The sequence below is a fragment of the Bombus impatiens genome, unplaced genomic scaffold (assembly GCF_000188095.3).
Source record: "Bombus impatiens unplaced genomic scaffold, BIMP_2.2 scf_0406, whole genome shotgun sequence".
Taxonomy (NCBI): Eukaryota; Metazoa; Arthropoda; class Insecta; order Hymenoptera; family Apidae; genus Bombus; species Bombus impatiens.
Window position 1 is genome coordinate 22,602 of NT_176825.1, and position 19,966 is coordinate 42,567.

Sequence of the window (19,966 nt, forward strand, 5' to 3'; positions counted from 1 at the left end):
CTCAACCGCCGTTCTCCCTCAGGAACGGCATCAACGTCGCTTCTAAAATTATGTTCAGATCCACCAGAAGCGTACAGTACGACGTACCGCAAATCGGTGAGTGTTGCATTTTCGTGTTTGTTTGAATGGGATTTGGGCTGTGGAGAAAGTTCGTGGTGTTTTTCGTAGTTGAATTATAGCTCCCATAGCTCGTTATACATACATATAGTAACTTATGGAAGTAATTTCAAAATTTATAGAAACGTTTTGCGAATATATTACGCGTGCTATACGAAACATTTCGCAACTGTAAATTTCGCTAGCAACGAGATTTGACTACCATGATTATGTTGTAATCTCTGTGTATGCATATTTAGATTTGTTTTAAATTTTATCAATATAGTCATGATAATTGTACCTCGTTACAATGCTAAGAAAATTTGTTAATATTTTATATAACACATATAATATATAATATGCTCGATTATGAAGAAAATATCTATTGAAGAACCAATTTGTAACAAGTCGATATACCAAAACTTTTGCATTAACATTAGTGTACTAACATTTTAAACAATGATGTTTTATAATAAAAGTACTTACTGTTTTTCTTCTTTATGTCTACTGAGTTTTGTCTAAAACTAATGAAACTTAAAATAGTGAAATCTCTGCTACCATGAATTTTTTTATTTAAGTATTATCTACGGGAAACACATACATTTTTAAATTTTTCTTTATAGAAATCTTATTTTTCGAAGAGTCTTAGAGAGTTTTGAGTTTACAGGAAAATACGGTTTCTTCGTTTGTATTTTTAAGGAAGTTTATACTTTCAGAGAAATTATCGAAACTTTTAAGTTACAGTTGGATAAAATCTTCTCTTAGAATATGAATTTTTTATGTGTATAGGACCGACGAAGAACTTAGAGTTTTATGTCTAGTTGTATTTCTATTTTTAAAGAAAATGTAGAAGATTTGACTCAAAAGATTGATTCAAGCTACAGCTAAATTAGACTTTTGCTTTATATTTTGATGGTAGAAGTTTTTTTTAAATTAAAAATCGATTAGCGGAAAATAGACGTTCTGTTCTTTCAATAATTATTGAGAATCCTGAATTCGGTCTAAATCTCGTACTCATTCGACAGTATCATTGATCCTGAATAACGTAATAGTAGATAGATGTCGGTATTTATAAATCTGTCACCGAGTTCTGTCTATAGAAGCAATCTATAATAGTTCTAAGAAACTTAAATCTGAAGTACACATCTAATTTCATAAAAAATTTGACCAACAAATAGTTTCGTTAGAGAGCTATTTAATAGGAAAATACATTCCTGTTAAAATTGAAATGTTAAAAATATGTTAAAACTATATATATTTACATATAAATATTGACATTAGATATTAGTATTGTAAGTTATATATTATAACATAATATATTATGCAATAATTTATTGCATTATTGCAATGACTGACTAGTTTTATTATTCCAGATTTATAGGAACTACTATTTCTGTTCAAAAATTGTAATGAAGCTATTGCAGGTCCATGATTTATGGCTTCTTTTTAAATTAACATATCAAAAAATTGTCTAAATAAAATAACTGATCCATGTTCCTATATAGCAATATTTATAACACTTTTATAAATTGATATAAGAAAATTACAGGGTTACCATAATTCTTCAAAATAGTCAGTAATTAAATTTCGATACTTTTATTATGAATCTCTCTAACATTCAATATCTTGCGATGGTTTACAGGAAATTTCTTTCTCTTCAACCTTTTGCTCTGAAATATCGAATTATGTCCCTACATAGCCCAGATTATAGATCAAATACGACGAATGTAAGCTGTTCTAATATCAAAGCTCAACTTTAACTCTGACTTCACTTATATTAAGAGACTATAGTTTGCTGAATATAAATTATCCATAATATTTTGTGGTTTTGCTTTGGACATTATACTAAAGCAATAAATAGGTAACATTATAGTACATATAGATGTACTCATGAGCAAAATCATAAGCCAGGAAATTAATGTGGCTGACAAGGTCGATATGTGAGAATTTAATAGACGATGCTGACCCGTCAAATTCGAACTTCGGAAAGACGATATTTCACGCATACAGTAACAAAACTTCAACTATTTCTTGCAACTAAATTTGTCTTGAAACTAATTCAAACTAGTACGACAGACTCAAATTGAACATACGTCGAGTTCATTTCGACACGTGTAACTGTAACTGTATAGGGTACAGTTGTCCTTCAGAATGCAAGTTATTTCTCGAGCTCGTCCTCTGGAATCCATTTACTCCGAATTACAGGAATTTTCGCTATTCTTTTACGTGTGTAGCGTGGTGGCTCGAAACTAATTTCGAAAGTCGCCATACACGTATTTTCCAAACATACAGAGTACGAATGCAATTGTTTCTATAACAATTTGTCTCTGATCATCGTTTCATTCTCAACAACATTCTGCTTTCGTTGTTTACAATACCATCTCATCCAACCTGTTTTCTTTAACAAAGAAAAGCTACAAAGGGCGTATAAGCTGTCTCGTATCGAGCAATCATTTTACTTCCCACCAGTCTCTATAGATTCGACATTTCTCTAATCTAGTACTATTTCTCTATAATATGTATGTATCTAGAGTCACTTTTATTTCGATTTATAACATCGCTTAAAAAGCGTAACTTGTGCTCTACTGCACTGATTTTATTAGTCTTTACGATCATTGTAGCTATATATGATAGTAAAGCATCACAACCTGATAGAATTGATTTATAAATGGTACTCAAAAAGCTGTGCGTGTTTAAACAAAGTCACATTTTTATGGACATTAGGCAAACAAATAGAATTTAAATAGAAATTTATTTCTATCACTTGGTAGATATTTTAATATATAAATATATGTAAATAATAAATACTTTATTTTGAATACTTTGTATATGTTTTACACTTATACACGTGTTATGTGCATTCTGTACATTTTCGTACTTGAAAATTTTCTATAAATACAACATTCGTAGCCTATTTATTTAAGTGTATAATTAAACTTTCATACACATAGGTTGTCGTATTAACAAAAACTAGTCCGGTCTGCATAGTAGAAGTGCTTTCAGTAATGCTACACTCACACCGAGCGAAAGGGTTTAATCTACCATGCTGAATATTCAGATCGATTTAGTTGAAATTATTCGAAGCGTTAAAACTTCTCGTCGCTCTGTGTCAGGAATTTAATCGCGTTCTCTCGATATCTTGCAATTGATAAACGTTTGAAGTGCTTAAAAGTTCATAGCGAAATGTTCGAAATCTTTAGACGCTAATATATTTCTATGAAAATAGAATGTTTTTTTGCAGTTACTTTTTGCAGTTTCAATTCAGTAATTTCGTCACTTCTCGATGAAAATCTTTGATGTAATTTTTATTGATCTCTACAGTATTCAATTTGTTATTATAAAACAAACATCATACATGAAACCACAGAAAAAGAACAGGATGCATCTTCTTTGACTTTTTAATTTAATGTCACTTTCATTTAATTTAATGTCGTTTCGTTCAAAGATGTAATTGACAACTTTTTGTAGAAGCCAAAGGCTATAACAATTAAGACAAACAATATTTCAATGCTTCTATTATTTTACTATCGCGATATTTTTAAAATTAGCATTATAAAACGAAAATATACTCGTTTAGCTCTAAAATTAAAAGGGCAATTTTTGTAACACAGCATTAATCAACAATGTACTGAATTTTAAAATTGCTTCTCTGTGAAAAAAATTGAGAGATCTTCCTCTGTTAAGCAACGCTAAGGAAATTTCAAACTTTTTCGTATAATGTAATACTTAGTGCATTCGTAAAATATTTTCAAGTGTTCGAATACTTTCGTGAGTCACTGTATCGTATTTTTCGCCTGTGATTTTCAAATAGTCCTCCAATCTCACCACATATATAATAAAATATATCAACCGCGAAACAGGTCGAAATGTTTTCGAGCAAATCGGTTAGAGATGGGTGAACGTTGGAGCAGAAAATTTTGAAGAAATTGAGCATTTTCAAGAATCCGCGTAATGCAATGGAAAATCGATCTATTCAATACGGAATCGTTTTTCTGTATGGTAGAGGTTAGCTGTGTTTAACGAACTCTCGAATTCAATGAGAGGAAACTAATTAATTGGATATCTCGCCTTGAACTCAAAACGAGCGATTTTTCATTCGTGTGAAAAATTGAGGGGACGAAAAGAGATGACGCTGGAAAAATGGAGGGCAATTTCTTGCCGATGCTACTCGTCGAGTGTCCTTTACATGTCAACCCCTCGGGGACCAATTTTCCGTATACATTACCATTTGCAAAAAGCCCTTGGGCTACTTTGAATTACTGTGTATAATATCCTCGATAACCAACCTGACCAAGAACTGATCATTTGTATCTCTTGTTTTAGTATTTAATGAAAAGTTTCATTTGCGTGATATTATCGGTATTTAAATAATGTTATCAGATATGTTTCATTCGAACCTCTCCAAAGCCAAACTGACCAAGTCCATCTTTTGTCAATTTCTTAAATTTAATTGTATACAATTGCGGTCAAAAGAATGTTTAAAATTTGAACCAGCATATGAGTATTAGTAACTTTGTACTAGATATTTTTCACTATGTAGTAACAGTCATCTATTTCGAGAGATATATAGTACATCTATTCATCGCTCCTGTAAAATAGAATTGCGTTTTCTACTAAATTCCTGTAATAAGATTATAGTATTACCTCTCAAACTTGCTTTCGTTCATCACTGTAAGTACACAGTTAATGTTCAATTTCTAAAAAGGGAATTATATACTTCCATGAGTTCATTCGTTACATTTACAACATATTTTTATTTAAATTTGAGTAATACAGACCAACACGCGTAAACGATATTTCAGCAGAGAGCTTGAAAACCTAAGATTATTATGATTATTATTAGCTGAATCATAGAAGAAACAAAATTTCTTCGTTCCTCAATAGTAGAATAATTAATAACGTTTTTCTACCTTTCTACATTTTATACCAAAGCGATTTTTTTTTTTAATGCATTCTTCTTATATATATCATTCTTCCAGTAGAACCTGTAATTTATGCTTTTACATCAAAACGATAAATTTTGTCTGACGTATAGCCATTCATAAGATCGGAAAGATTAATCATGAGATCGCTGCGCGTAATTAGCGTAGAACTTTTTGCTCATTAGCTAGTATCGATTTTTTTTTCAAGCAGCGATACGCGTGGTTTCAACTCTTTAATGACTTTTATCGCTACTGGTGATCACGATGGCACACCCTGTGACCGATGTCCAGTTGGATTACGGCGAAGTGACAATTTAATCGCCGGTTCCGTTTCACCGTTGCACGCTGCCCGTTTCCGGAAAATGAAAAGTGACGGACGCTTGAGGGTCACAACGTTAATTCTGTTCGAATAACCTTTTGGGGGCGGACAGAGAATCGGTTTATCGGATTTTAGCCCGGTTGATACTCTGCTACCTGTACGCTACGCGAGGTGTCACTGATTAAATGATGTTGCATGCTGTCATTTACTCCTTCAACCTTCCTTTCTGCCTTTCGTTTGCTTTATCAACGTAGAATACGGTAAAAATGTTGTACACAAGCAGTTGAATAACCGTGATTAAACTTTGTTTAACAATGACCGTTACGATTTACAGTTACAGGCTGGTGAAAGTATTTTTGAAACGTTTACAGTAGAAAACTTTTATGAATATATTATGTGCGTTTTAGTAAACTTCTTGAAATTTCGTTACCACTGCAACGTGTCACGACTGTGGTAATTATAACAGTACAATTTCAAACTCGCCACAACTCGCTACAATTACAAGTTATGTTAATTACAATTTTCAACAAGTCACAAACTACAAGTTATTATAGTGTACTAATAAATTCTCTTGTTATATCTTGATAACAAATTTGAGAAGAAAATAAATGATATTGTAGGAACAAATTTTACAAGCTACGAGTCAGCTTATGCTCTTTCACGTAGAATTATAAAATTTTAAAAGAGAAGTCTATAATCTAACTTCTAGCTTGCGTCCCCGTTAATATTATTACGTGGTTAGTGAATGATTATACAAGAGAGCACATATATACCTGTCAATCAATAAAAGTACTTAAAATTCATTGTAGAATATCTTTCACTCCATATCATCTCATTTTGTCTTGAAACATCTTTTTCTATCTGTTATTCCGGCTTTAAAAATGCAACCTGAACCAATTGTACGTATGAACAAATCTTTAAAAATCGTAATATCGAACGAACAAAGAAAAGGAGCAAGCGGCGAAAAACAGTCGCGAAAAGTGATGGAAAAGACAAGCGCGTTGAAATTATTTCAACTGTTTGACCACAACATCTGTCCATAATTTTCCTTCCTATCGTATGACAGTTATGAACTATTCAAATATTTTAACATTTAAAAACGTGTTAAAATGTTGTCCAAAACAAATAAAACTTATTCATATGATATTTCGCTTCACAATTCTAAACATTTAGTCACACAATTACACCATAATACTGAATTATTATTTATTATTAACTTTAATTTCATCATTCTATAATCTCTATAATGAAATTTCATTGGAGAATAAAATTCTAAATATAATATCTGACTAAAAAATAAGCCTGTTAATAGTGCATTTAATATGTTACGCAATTTATCACTGTAAACATGGAAAACATCGAAAATTTTATATCTGTGACTGTTTATTCAGTTCAAAAACTAACTGTTTATTTAGTATTAAAATTTTGATACATCGAAAGTCTGTTTCGTTTGTTTAATTTGTCAATTTTGCGACTGTGACTGTTCGTTAACGCATATTATAATTAAATCTATCATTGCTGATTACCGGTGGCCTTTACGGCGTCTCTGACATGCATAATATCAGCCACCGCCATCACAGACATGTTAATCGTAGGAATTACGAATCGCCAAAATTATCTCCGTTTGTTTGAAAATATTTGCCGGTATGGTATTTCAAGGGAAAGTATTTTACGGGTTGAGTGTTTTCGTGGATGTGATTGGGGTGATTGAAGGGGTTGTTTGAAAGGGATGCTTTTGTTTTTTGACCGTTGGTAATGGTTTTCCCCGAGGGAGAATACTCAAATAAGAGTTCATCTTGCGAAGGAAGAGATTAATGGGAACGTGATAATTGATCGGTATTGTTGGTGAAACCGATATAGCAGCTCCTGAAATCGGTCAGGTGCGAAAGTTTACATATATATTTCGAGCGTCGAAACCACAATTTGAAACATCGATCCTAGTCCCAGATTGTATCACGATCAGTCACCAGAGTCCTTTAAAAATAAAATAGTATAATAAAAACGTTAGCTCCATGAATTTTGTTGACACGTTATGACGCATATTGTTAAAATGCAGCACAATTTATTTGCTCCGACATTTATTTAGGTAAAAGAAGTAAAAAAATTATAGAATATAATGTTACAAAAATTACCTCCTTAGTATTGGGGCGATTAAATGTTTCGTAACTTGGGATGTAATTTTGTTCCGAAGTTTTTTGAGTAAAATAAATGTTTTAATTTTCCAAATTTCTTCTAGAAACACATTAACAATAGTCGTATTCATATGCGTGTTAATTCAAAGTTGATTTTACCTTGAATTAACAACTGAATTGAATATTTTTTAATTCTTTATTTTATTGAGGTAATGTAAAATGAAATGTAGTAAATAATCTAATATGGTAATGAAAAATAAATTTAAAAAATTGCTTCTTTCTTTGTATTTGCTATTCTCTTATAAAATGAAGAAACATTTGGAAATATTAAATATCGATTTACAAATAATTTGTGAAATATAAAACACAAGATGCTACTGTAAAATATGTCCAATTATGGGTATCGGCTTTTAACCCTCCTACGCCCTTTCATCACCTTCAACCTAATTCAGGTTATATATATTTATTCTCGTTTGAATTTTATGTTAAAGACATTTTAAAACATTCAACATCTTCTTCTTTGTTAAAACGAAAATACGATGGAGATATAAAAATTGACCAGTGTTTCGATTTGTATTCCTTTTTATTAAGTTTTCTGTTTGAGGTAGAAATTGACGAATGTTATTGTACTACCAGTCCTTGATATTATACATTATACGGTAATATAGCACTAGTACTTTATATTGTTATAGTCCAAACTACTGATATGCAAATTCGTGTAATCCCATTCTTCAGTAATGCGTTATTATTAGCATCCACGTCATGTTATAGATTGTACTAGCCATGGAAAATAATAGTGCCGTGTATTATTACTTTATGACATTACGATAGTATAAATTGTTGCTATAACATTAACATATGTCAGAACTGTGATACTATTAATCAACTTATAACACCCATATGTATTCATCGCTATCCCCGACTTTACTCGGTAATTTTAACTCAAAATTCTCCAATAGTATGTTTTACTACTCCTTTATTCTTCTTTATAATTCTTATCGAATTAGAATCACAGACAAAAATTTTACTTCTCCAAGTATATTATATATAGACATGCTATGTTAAATAAATTACAAATTGTCCTTGACTGTTATTTTTAATAACTATTATTAAATATATACGTAGACGGTCGTACTGGAAAAAATTACTTAATTTGTTTAATTTATAAATATGACTTATAACAGTGGGGTAATTATTGAAAAATTATATAAATCTTACTAGATTCCAGATAACCATTAGAAAATTATCAAATTTTATTAAAAGTTTAAATTAGTAAAAAACTCATATGTTTCATATGGTAATACAAATTTCATGGATTAAATGCATATAATAAGTTTAAATGCTTTCTTTGTTCATGTTTTGATATTCGAATTATTAAATTATCATTGTTATTAAACTTTGATATTTGTATTATTAACTTTCTGATTCAACTCCTTAAATCAAATGTAGACTTTAGGCTATTTGATTCATTTCAAATTGTTTCAATGAGATTTAAATCAAAGAATGATACAGGCACCAACATGTAATTATTGATTTACTATTTCTAAAATTCTTGCAAATAGTTTCCACAATTTTTCGTCGTGTATTTTGCATCATTATGAAACTACAAAATTCTAATCTAATCCTTAATTATTTTCTTAGTAACCCAGATCAATTATCATATTCTATACCAGTGCAGCAGGTGTTCTAATACTTATAAACGTGGGTGTATATGTATATAACACCTCAGTAATTAGTAAACTCTGTTATTACAGTTTGCTCATGTTTCTCAATTTTACTAAAAATGCAGAAAAATATCGTAAATTTTGAATGGCTCTAATTCGATGACAGGGAGATGGATTATATGTTCACCAGACTAAATCATATACGACGAATAAGATACAAAATTTAACTTTACAATGATATTGCTCGCAGATTAAAGAGAGCGGGTGACATTTCAGATATAAGAAGTTAAATAAATGCATTTCCCTCTTTCAGCGACTTACTATTCATCCAAACTTATTTATCTCTGCTCATAGAATATAGTAACCATATTCGATTACCTAACTTTGCGACACCTTATACAATTTCCTAACCGCCCCCAAACACCTACGTAACACGTTTCCCCTCGACTTCACCTTGACGCAGCGTTTCCTCGAAATTAAAGGAGTCCCCAGACTACGCAAAATATTCGCGAGATTAAAGGCAACGAAATATGTATTCACGGCCACATCGAAATTCATTTTCATATCAAAATAGAGAATTTTCATCGCTTATATATAGATCACTTATCGTACAAATATTTTATTATTTTTATTTATTTATTTATTGTCGCAATGACTCATCATTAGCTACCGCAATGCAGAAATATTGTACGATTACTTTTCTTAAAATTGAAGCAAATTCTTCAAATTCCTATAATTATACATCTGAGCTAAAAAAACATGCTATTTCGTATTCAATTTTTATTTCTCTGTTAACTCTTCCTATTCTTTTTCAAACTAAACAATTATTTGTCAGCGACGAGAAAACGTATTAGTTCGAAAATAATTGAAAAAATCATGGATATACACACGTATAACTAATAGACGTAACATATCTCGATCGTACTAGAAATCGTTTGACGTAACCATCAACTTCATCGGCACAGTAATCACCCGGATAGATTGAAATGATGACAATTACCGGGTGATCATTACCGATACGCGAGATTCGCACCTGTTGCGGACCGCACACCAGCGCGGTTACGCGTGTCACCACGCGATACCAATTTCTGATTCCACGTCATCCGGTTGAAAACCAGCTAAAATAGAAAATGCGTCACTTTCTAATCAAGGCCACGCTTGACGGTATAAAGTTACACGTATATTTGTAGAAAAGATATAGTGACGTTATATAGTAGCCCTTCGTGTACACTTTTTTTTTAGCACACTTGTTTCTTGGTTATAATATGTACACTAATATATTTTATTCAAAACATATACATAAATAGATGTACATAAATTAGAGAATATCTTTGAAAAAAAGAAAATATTTTCAATAGAAAACTTATCTAATATATTTTGTCACAAAACCAAGTCCATTTCCAAGCTGTGAATCTGAGATAAAATAAAATGAATAAATAATATTTAATATATTTTACTATTTACTGTTTAAATACCACTACTTGCATCAATAGCTTTTCCATCAATTTAAAAGAATTTTTTTATTTTTACTTATATCCAGAAATCAAAGAATTGAAAGATAAAAAGCTTGTCAAACGACAGAATAATAATTTTATAAGGTTTCATTACGAACTGATAACTCATCTAATTAACTTATATATATACGCAAGGAGCGTAATCATCTTATCTACAATTGTTATTGAAATAAAGAGTACATTATAACCTGTTACCTCAGCGTTATAATTAATTCAACTACCTTTATTATCTTAAACGAAATAGGGGATGGATCAGTTTCATGGCGTCGATTGTAAAATCGTAAAGGGAATTTACGACTCCCGTTGACGCGCTTCCTTGAGATCGCGTCTCTCCACGAACGGTCGACAAAACACGTTAATTTTCTTGTTACATATATTAAAATTTTTATTTCATTTAATCCTGTCGTAACATTTTATTATACGTACACATAATAATTATTTTACCTTGCGGTTCGATGTGTTCGGGATTTTGTTCGATTTATCCTTTAGTAGAAATTTTGTGATTAAAATGTCGGAATATTTACGTACGACAATGTATATAAATATCACCTGCATATATTCGTGAATCGTTAGAGATGTCGACGTTTTCAAAGTTTCACTTTTTCCAAGCCTTTATCTGTTTCATTTCATTCCTCCTCGTCGTGGTTCGCTATCAACAATTCCATCGGTGACTTTTATTGCCTCGTAACGACGTTAAAGTGTAATTACCACAGTGGGAAAACTCTAACTGTTTCTTTTTACTGGTAAAGTAAAAATTTGCGTCTCTTCTGTTTAATAGAAAGTTTGCAAAGCTGCGTTAATAATTAATAAACTCTTCTTCTTTGATATCATAAAGATACAGCGGTAAATGAATGAAAATTGAAGAACTAAATGACAAAAAAGTACCATTTACCACGAAACAAAATTGAAGAATTGAAATATTGAATGGTGTTAACCCCGGTTTTCAATATGGACAAGAAATATTATTTTAAATTTTTCATTTACAATTTTAACTGTACTTTACTTGTTGTTTCGAAAGTTAAATAAAATGAATTACAGATTTATCTTTCATGCACTTACAATGGTAAGCATTTAACATGGTTTGTAATTATTAGTCGAAATATCTGAGAGCCATTCTGTATTCACATACGATACCTTTAAAGTTCAAAAGAACATCATAGCGGTACAATTAATTGAATTTACGAATATTTTCCTGTTTATATCGTGGTATACACTCTCTTGTATGAGATATTGTTTACCGCTTAAATTCCTCAATTATAATTGACAAAAGAAAGATGAATAAATATACAGGGTGGTTGGTAACTGGTGGTACAAGCGGAAAGGGGGTGATTCTACGCGAAAAGAGAGGTCGAAAATATAGAATAAAAATTTTTCGTTTGAGGCTTTGTTTTCGAGAAAATCGACTTTGAATTTTCGCTTTATCAGGTCTCGTTATAACGGATCTCACTGTACATCGTTGTCTCGATGGAAAAATTAAAAAAAAAATAAAAAGAAATTGTTATTCTATATTTTCGACTTCTTTTTTGGCATAGAATCACCCCCTTTCCGCTTGTACCACCAGTTACCAACCACCCTGTATATTGCAGAATAGGTTTAATACAAAAATTTATGTTTAATACTTATTCGTAGAAGTGTTAATTTTCAATTTTCCTCTGTTCGCTACTTACGAATATACATATATACAATTTTTATATAGTTTTTGATGAATTACGCGTTGTTTCGACGCTCGTTTATTAATTAAACGAGAAATTGTTTCAGTATAAAGTAATTATATTTCGTTAATTAACGAGTTCTGTTGTGATACACTGGATGGTAAAAATATTTCCGATGCATGGAATGAGATAATTTTTATTTTACGTTACAGTTGTATACCTATAAATATATTCGAACAAATAATGAAGCAAAGGAACACGTGCTATGGAATATACGTGCTTATTTTTTTGTAAATTATTATCCAATTTGGAGGATGTGTTTGCGTTTCGTTCATAAATAATGCAAACCGATATTTATCCTAGACTTTTCATAATTCGTGGAAAAGAAATACAATTAAAACTTGTTATAGTTGTCACGTATAGTAGTAGCTATCACAAAACATATATTTCATAAAAGAAAAACCTATCGACGATCGTTACAACGTACGAAAAGTCTGTCCAAGAAGTAACATGGCGTACACCTGTCACGTTCCCTATGCTCTATTCCTGCTTTCATCCCTGTCTAAATCCCAAAGATTTCCAAACCGTCGCTCTCATATTGTTTGTCAGTGGTGGAACGACGAGAACTCCGGATTACAGCTTTAATCGCTCTTTAAGTGCATCCACGCTGCCTTTAATCTCAAAAGGAAGCTTGTCCCGATTGAACTCGAAGCATAGCGACGACTTAAACAAAAAAAGAAAAAAGGAAAAATTTCTATCCCTCTTTCGTCACTTACTCGACCTAGAAAATGTCAATTCTTTAAGGTCTAGTGAATTCTTTTCCTCTTTCACTCGATTTCATCTTTTCTCCCTGTTTCATTTACTTCTTTCTTTATCCTGTTCTGAAGAAAGTGGGTTAACAAATTCCACCGTGAATTATATTTATTGGTTTAATATGAATCAGGGTGAAATCAATCGAGATGAAAGTGCTTAACCTATTAAGGACTAACGTTGGGTCAATGTAGCGTCTCTTTCGTAATTCCTTTAGTTATAGTTATATTTGTTATATTATTGGATTGTATTTTATAATATTACAACGAGACATTCTTTAAAATTCTATTCTCTAGATATTCTATAAAATATGTACTCAACCCCTAACTTTGATGGTTCAATATGAATTTTGACAGGTAAAAAGATACCTTTTCGAAAAATACATCGCGCACAAATTCGATAAAAGCCAGCAATGTATACGTGGAGATAATCCTTCGTTAATCATTTAAAAGTACAAAGAGCAAAAACAGAATAAAACTTATAAATATAAATAAAAATTATTATAATATTATAGGTTGCATAGATACAGGTACAGTATGAGTGACTTAGATGATCAAAGGCTGAATTTCATAATTTTTGGAAAGGATTGATTTCTTTAAAAAAACTTCATGATATTTAATTACAATACTTTATGTTACGTCTTATGCAAGAGAAATTCGTTAAAATACAAATCTGCGATAATTCTCAGTAAAGATTTATAGCTATTATAATTTTATTATAATAATTATTATTATTTCACTAATTGGCCCTTGTGTGGTAAAGGCAACCTTGACTTGATTTAAACAACGATATTTCCGTCGTTTCGTTTCGAATGGACACGCGTCTTCGAGGGGGTGTGGCGATCGCCTACAACCACGGGGTTTGTCAGAAATAGTCGTGCATTGTTAGCAGCCTCGACTGGTCGGAAAGTTGTTTTAGAATTTGCACTGGGAGTTACTGGAAATATCGTTGGACAGGGGAGAAGACGTATCCTTTTTATTCGACCATTGTCCTGCCTTCTAACAAAGGCTTTATTAAGAATCGATCGGGGGCACGAGCATGTACGATGGAAATTAATGGAAATCCCAAATGCACGTATTACATCGACACAGATAATTTGTGAATTTTTCGAGTATTCGTGCAAGATCGATTTTCAGAATTTCTCAGTTTCAGTGATCTCTTGGGAGGAGGAAGCGAGTGATAGATGGTGACAAATGACGAGGAAAAGTGGAGGATGGAAGAGTATTGAAACGGTTGATTTTGGCGGAGAAAAGTTGGATGTTGGAAAAGTTTGGAAATTGAGAAATAGAAAAGTAGTGGAATGGTTAATTCGAGGTTGGAGAAGTTAAGTGTTTGAAAGGTTTAAAAATCAGAAAATTGAAAAAGTGTTGAAGTAATTTTAACAGGGAAAGTTGGATATCGAGAAGATTTAAGAATTAGAAAATAGAAGAACTGATTAACTTCAGCAAAGAAAAGTTAGATACTAGGAAGATAAAAAATATTGAAAATGGGAAAAATTGTAACGCGAAATGATTGGGTATCGATTTACAGATTAAAAACTACAAGAGTAATGAATAAATTAATTTTGGCGCAGAACAAGCTATAATAAAAAGCTATATAAAATAACTAATTGCAGCAGAGAAAAATTAATTTGAAAAGCTTATGGAATACCTCAATAAAAAATATTCTAAAAGAAAATATGAAAATGACAGAATAAAAAATCTAAAAATTATTATATATTATATGTTATTTTAAATACATTAAAAACGATAACATATTAAAATCATATTGAAAATACAAAGTAGTAAAAATTATCATATTCTTTTCATACGATCATTTCAGTTTACAAAGTGAATTTTTCCACGTCGATTAATAATGAACGCATTGTCGAAATGCTAATAGAATATTTCAAAACTCACGAACATACGTAGGATACTTTTTAGTCCACCATTTTATTGGCGAGGTCTGATGTTTCGGAGATGATGTCATATTCAAGGTTGTTCCACTCTAATCGATCTCGGGTAAATAAGTTGATGATGCTCGTCTGAAACGAAGAACGAATCGAGCGAATGTCATGGCAGAATAAAGGATATCCTATCAAACTAATATTATTTGTAATCTAATTAATTTAACAAGATCAGATACAATTTTTTTGACACAATGATAAAAAATAACAGCTAGTGAAAGCGAATTACCCTTTGTTTCAAAAATAACATACGCAAAATAATTTTAGTTTGCATTAAGATAAGTAAATAATCAAATAATTTGAAGACAAGTCGTTTGTTAATTCAAACGAAATAAACGTATAATTATTTCAAAATATCGTATAAATATGTATAATGTTTAGTCAAATGAATATAATTATAATATTTTGTTACGTAATCACAAATATTTTACAAATATTTTATTCAAATAATACACAAGCCCAATATTAATTTTTAATACAAGATGTAAAATAAAAGTTAGCGTTACTCGCGAACTGATAAGAATAAAGTCATTTTAGAATCTACTTGCAACAAAACGCTTTTTTATCTCCGAGACATGAAGCAATTTTCAGTTGGCAATTTTCAAGAGCAAAAAAGCTTATGTCCCTCCAGTTTTCCAGCGATCGCATTTCAAAATGAAAAAGCTTTCGAACGTACACAAGAATTTCGATACAACCGTTAATCCTTGATACTCGATTCAATTGCACGCAACAAGAACAAGCTAATCGAATTCGCTTTTTGTTAAATTTACCGAGACGATTTACGTTTATTACGCGTACAAAATGAAACAAACGCGTTCTATAAATCGATAAAACGAAACTGTCAGCAAGAGCCTTGGCATTTTTCCGCTACCTTTGAATTTCATACGACGCAGCCTCTAAAACACGTTTTCTCGCAAGGTTGCAGCAAAATTTCGCGCAAACAGACGCTGCTGCGATCCGGGGGCGGGGGAGGGCTCGAGTCGATCTTTGCATAAAAATAGTATACGCTCGATAGCGTGTGAACAATGTAATAGAAAAATTATATGAAAATTATAGGAAACGATGGTACATTAATGAAAAAGCAAGATATCGAAGAGACTCGCGAAACGACGAAAATACGAGCGCGATAGAAATAAATAGAAAAATACAGTGATAAAGTGGGAAAATAACGAAGTTGTAGAATGCAGATGAAGAATTGGTGATGCTGAAAGGAATAACGAGGTATCGGGACAGTTAGAGGCGTTGAAGGTAGAAAATAGAGGGTAAGAGGGCGATTAAAGGAAAGAATGGGAGAAGTAATGGTGTACAGAAATTGGAAAATCTTAGATCGATAAAATAACGAAACAAGAAGATAATTGATCACTTGGTGAAAATTCTTCCTTCGCTTTATGGTACAACCAAAGAATTATACTTTTATGAACACAACGAAATAAATCTTTTAAATGTTATAATCACAACAGTTTGGAAATTTTACATAAATATATAAAAATAAAAAGAAGAGATATGGTAACACTTACCCTTGTGGATATAAAGCCTATAGAAATATTATTATAACGTTAGTAATATCAAATAATAAATATCAAATTATTGATACTTCGTGTTATTGGAATGTTCTTAATATTGAGGCAAAAAGGCAAGGAAGTAAAAGAATTACGAACTTTTTACTAGCATTGCAGTGTAATAACCCAGAGGAATTGAAAAGCACTAATATCTGTGGTAACTCGATTAAAGCGCCGCGGCTATAATTTTCCAATTCTTTCCTTTCCAGAATGTCCAGTCTCCGAAGAGGGGATGGAAAGGTTTGCGTGTCCCACAGCGGATAGAATGGGTAGATACCATTGCATCGACGATCACGGCTTGTGCGACGGTTTCATAGATTGCCCTACAGGCGAAGACGAGGACAGGCAAGCCTGCATGTTTTACAGAACTGTAAGTCTCCAATTAGTCATCTCGCGACGGTGTATAATTACGTTATTAATCAATAACACGATCAATACCCCACAATTTCTTGCAATTATCATGCAATACAGTTTGTCAATCTGCGTAATATACTTTCTTTTTATTTTTTACTATTGAACGAATAGAATAGAAGGAATGCAAAAGTGTTATTAATTGAACGTGTACGTTATGCTTTATAGTAGTATTTGGTACATATAATTAATAATTAGTGCGAAAATGTGATTAATTTCTTGTGTCATGTCTCGTAATATTATCTTTTTAGTAATACATTTTGCATGAAATAAGAAATTTATGCTATTATTTGTTAGTTTGATATTTATTATCTTCCAAGGAGAATAAAGTCTATAAATATCATAGTCATCAATTTTGTTTTAAAAAGAACTCTTTTTTTATAATGTCCTTCGATTTTCTTTAACTGACATTTACATTATCACTGTGCCGAGTTAAATCTTAAAACTCTTCACTCTTTATTTCTTTAACATTCCAATCCTTACTTTCTTAATTTATTACATTCTTTAATTTAACGACGTCTTATTCGTAGAACCTCTCACCCAATTCCGTATCAAAATTTCTTCTATGCTATCTATAGACTGTCGCAACCCTCGAAGACGAACAACCTTCACCGTGCATCGCCGTTTCGCTAATTTTACACGCAATTGCGCCGTCTCCAACCCCTTCGCGGCATAGTTCATCATCTAATGCGCACGCAAATACTCGAAAGCCGCGGGGAACTAATCTCGCGAACTCGACAAAGCTCAATTTACACTGTCTGGCGAGCCCGTAAATCTCTAAAAAGCTTCGTCGCCTTAATTCTTCCGGCCCTTAAGTACAAAGGCATTCTCCTCCGCCTTTGCCATCGTGAAAAAACGACCGGTAGAATAAAGACTAGAGAGACAAGAGAGAGAGAGAGAGAGAGAGAGAGAGAGCGGAGAGACAAACCAAGGGAAGAAGAGAAAACAATTGCTCCTGATTTCCACGAGAATTCTCGCTCGCGAAAGGACAGAAGGAAACGAGTAGATGAAAGAAGCAGATTAGAGCACGGTTAGCACGCGCTGCAAGAGATAAGTTTTACGTACAAATCGCTTGAAAAGTGGAACGAGCATACAAATGATGCTACAGTGGCTCGCGAAAGTGTTCCAACACTCCTAGAAACGACTTATGTATATATTATAGGAAACATTTTAAAATATTATTAGCGCTGTAACGAGACACAACTGTCGTGATTATATCAAAAAAATTTAAAGCAGATGTGAAAATGTACTTAAAAATAATAAAATATTTATGGCAAGTATGCACTTCGCAAAGATAACTGAAATATTTGAGGAGTCAATTATTCACTATATCAATGAGTTACAATGTTTAGCATCTTTGGCAGTAATTAATATTTGTTGAAGACTGCTGTTCGTGCTGTATATTAACCTTCCGCTAACAATAAGTGCGTGTTTGTAAGAAATCTCTTTTAACTTCAATTTACGTCGTCTGACTGGTTTCAAAGTTTACTAGCGTAATCACGATGGTCGTGACTCATTATAGTAGCAACGCTATTTCAAAAAGTTTCGTATAATGTACATAATATGTTGGTACAAATTCTTCGTGGTAAATGTCAAAATGCTTTTTTGAGCTACTATATGTATTTCAAATGTTCCAATGTTTTTATACACAGTATACATATACAGTAGCTAATAACGTAATACATAATGTGTAATATTTTAATATTTTATTATCTTACTATCATAATGAAAAAAACTGAACAAACAAGTTTTTTTAATATTGTATGCTCTTTTTATAATCACACTTTACTATTTCTATTAAACATAATCATAATCTCGTTCATGCAAGTAATTACAGTACTATACAATCTTAAAATATTCATCGCCGATGACTATCATGACGGTAAACGTGTTAATTAAATTCACTTAAATTAAGATTTATAATATATCGTATAAATTGCAAATTATTTCGTTCACATAAACTGCCAGTTGTTTGAAAAATCTGAGATTTTTAAACAATCCAAATATACACACAGAAACAGGCAACACCTTTTTAATTTAAAAAAGTTAATTTTTAAATTTATAAATAGAATCAATATTATGAAACATGTGTAAAAGTCGACGTTTAATTTCAAGTAATGCAATAAAACGATTGCCTTCGAGTTCAGTTAATTAACAACGAACGTTACGCATTTGGTGTGTATATGCAAACAACTTGGAGTAACGAACTTGAACCTAAAACCTACACGCTATTTTACAAACACGTTACTTGCATAAACATAGCAATCGTGAAAACGTAGCAAACTCGCATCCCACGTACGAATCGCCGGAACAACAAAATTAAAACTGTCAACTGACTACTCTCTCAGAAAAATTCACGCGACGTTTACGTTCGCAATGGTATTTTATTTCTCGATTCTATATTCGTTCAAACGCTTCCGTGAATCAGGATGCGAAGATAAGCTCGATTTAATCAGTTTATAGTACGCTAATATTCGTATGCAGCTATTGTGATTATAATGAACCAAATCATCGCATATTGAAGTTTGATTTGATCATGTACTTTTCCAATTAAAATATGTCTCATCACGAAGAATCAACTGTCCAAATACCTTTCAGTAACAGTATATTTGCTTAACGTTGTGATATTTTCTCATAATGACTGCCTCATCATGTCTTCTGGTCGTATATTAGCGACCTCGTTACGTTTCTCCCAACTGCTACATCCACCCTCTTCCACCTACCTGTTTCACGTAACAAACAAAAAACAGAGAGGACCTTGTCGAAGAAAGAAGAGAAAAAAGAAAAAGGAAATCTGAGCAACGTTTCGCCCTCTCGCGGATTTATCATTCCTCACATCCGGCGAACGGTTGACCTTTCTCTCCGGCTGATTCCGGGCCGGCCTCTCCGCCTCTTTGAAATCGATATTTGCTTCTTTTCCTTCCGGCTGGTCGAGCCGCGCC

At 32.0% G+C, this 19,966-nt stretch overlaps 1 protein-coding gene across 1 annotated transcript in view; it reads left to right on the plus strand.

Moving 5' to 3' along the window:
* The window catches only part of LOC100746857, a 32,227-nt gene that overhangs the window by 2,153 nt on the left and 10,108 nt on the right, over nt 1–19,966 (plus strand). The window contains exons 2-3 of the mRNA XM_012386677.3: nt 1–96; nt 16,823–16,983. The exon at nt 1–96 is cut by the window's left edge and continues 35 nt beyond it. Coding sequence (XP_012242100.1) covers nt 1–96; nt 16,823–16,983 — 257 coding nt within the window. The remainder of the gene's footprint in view (nt 97–16,822; nt 16,984–19,966) is intronic.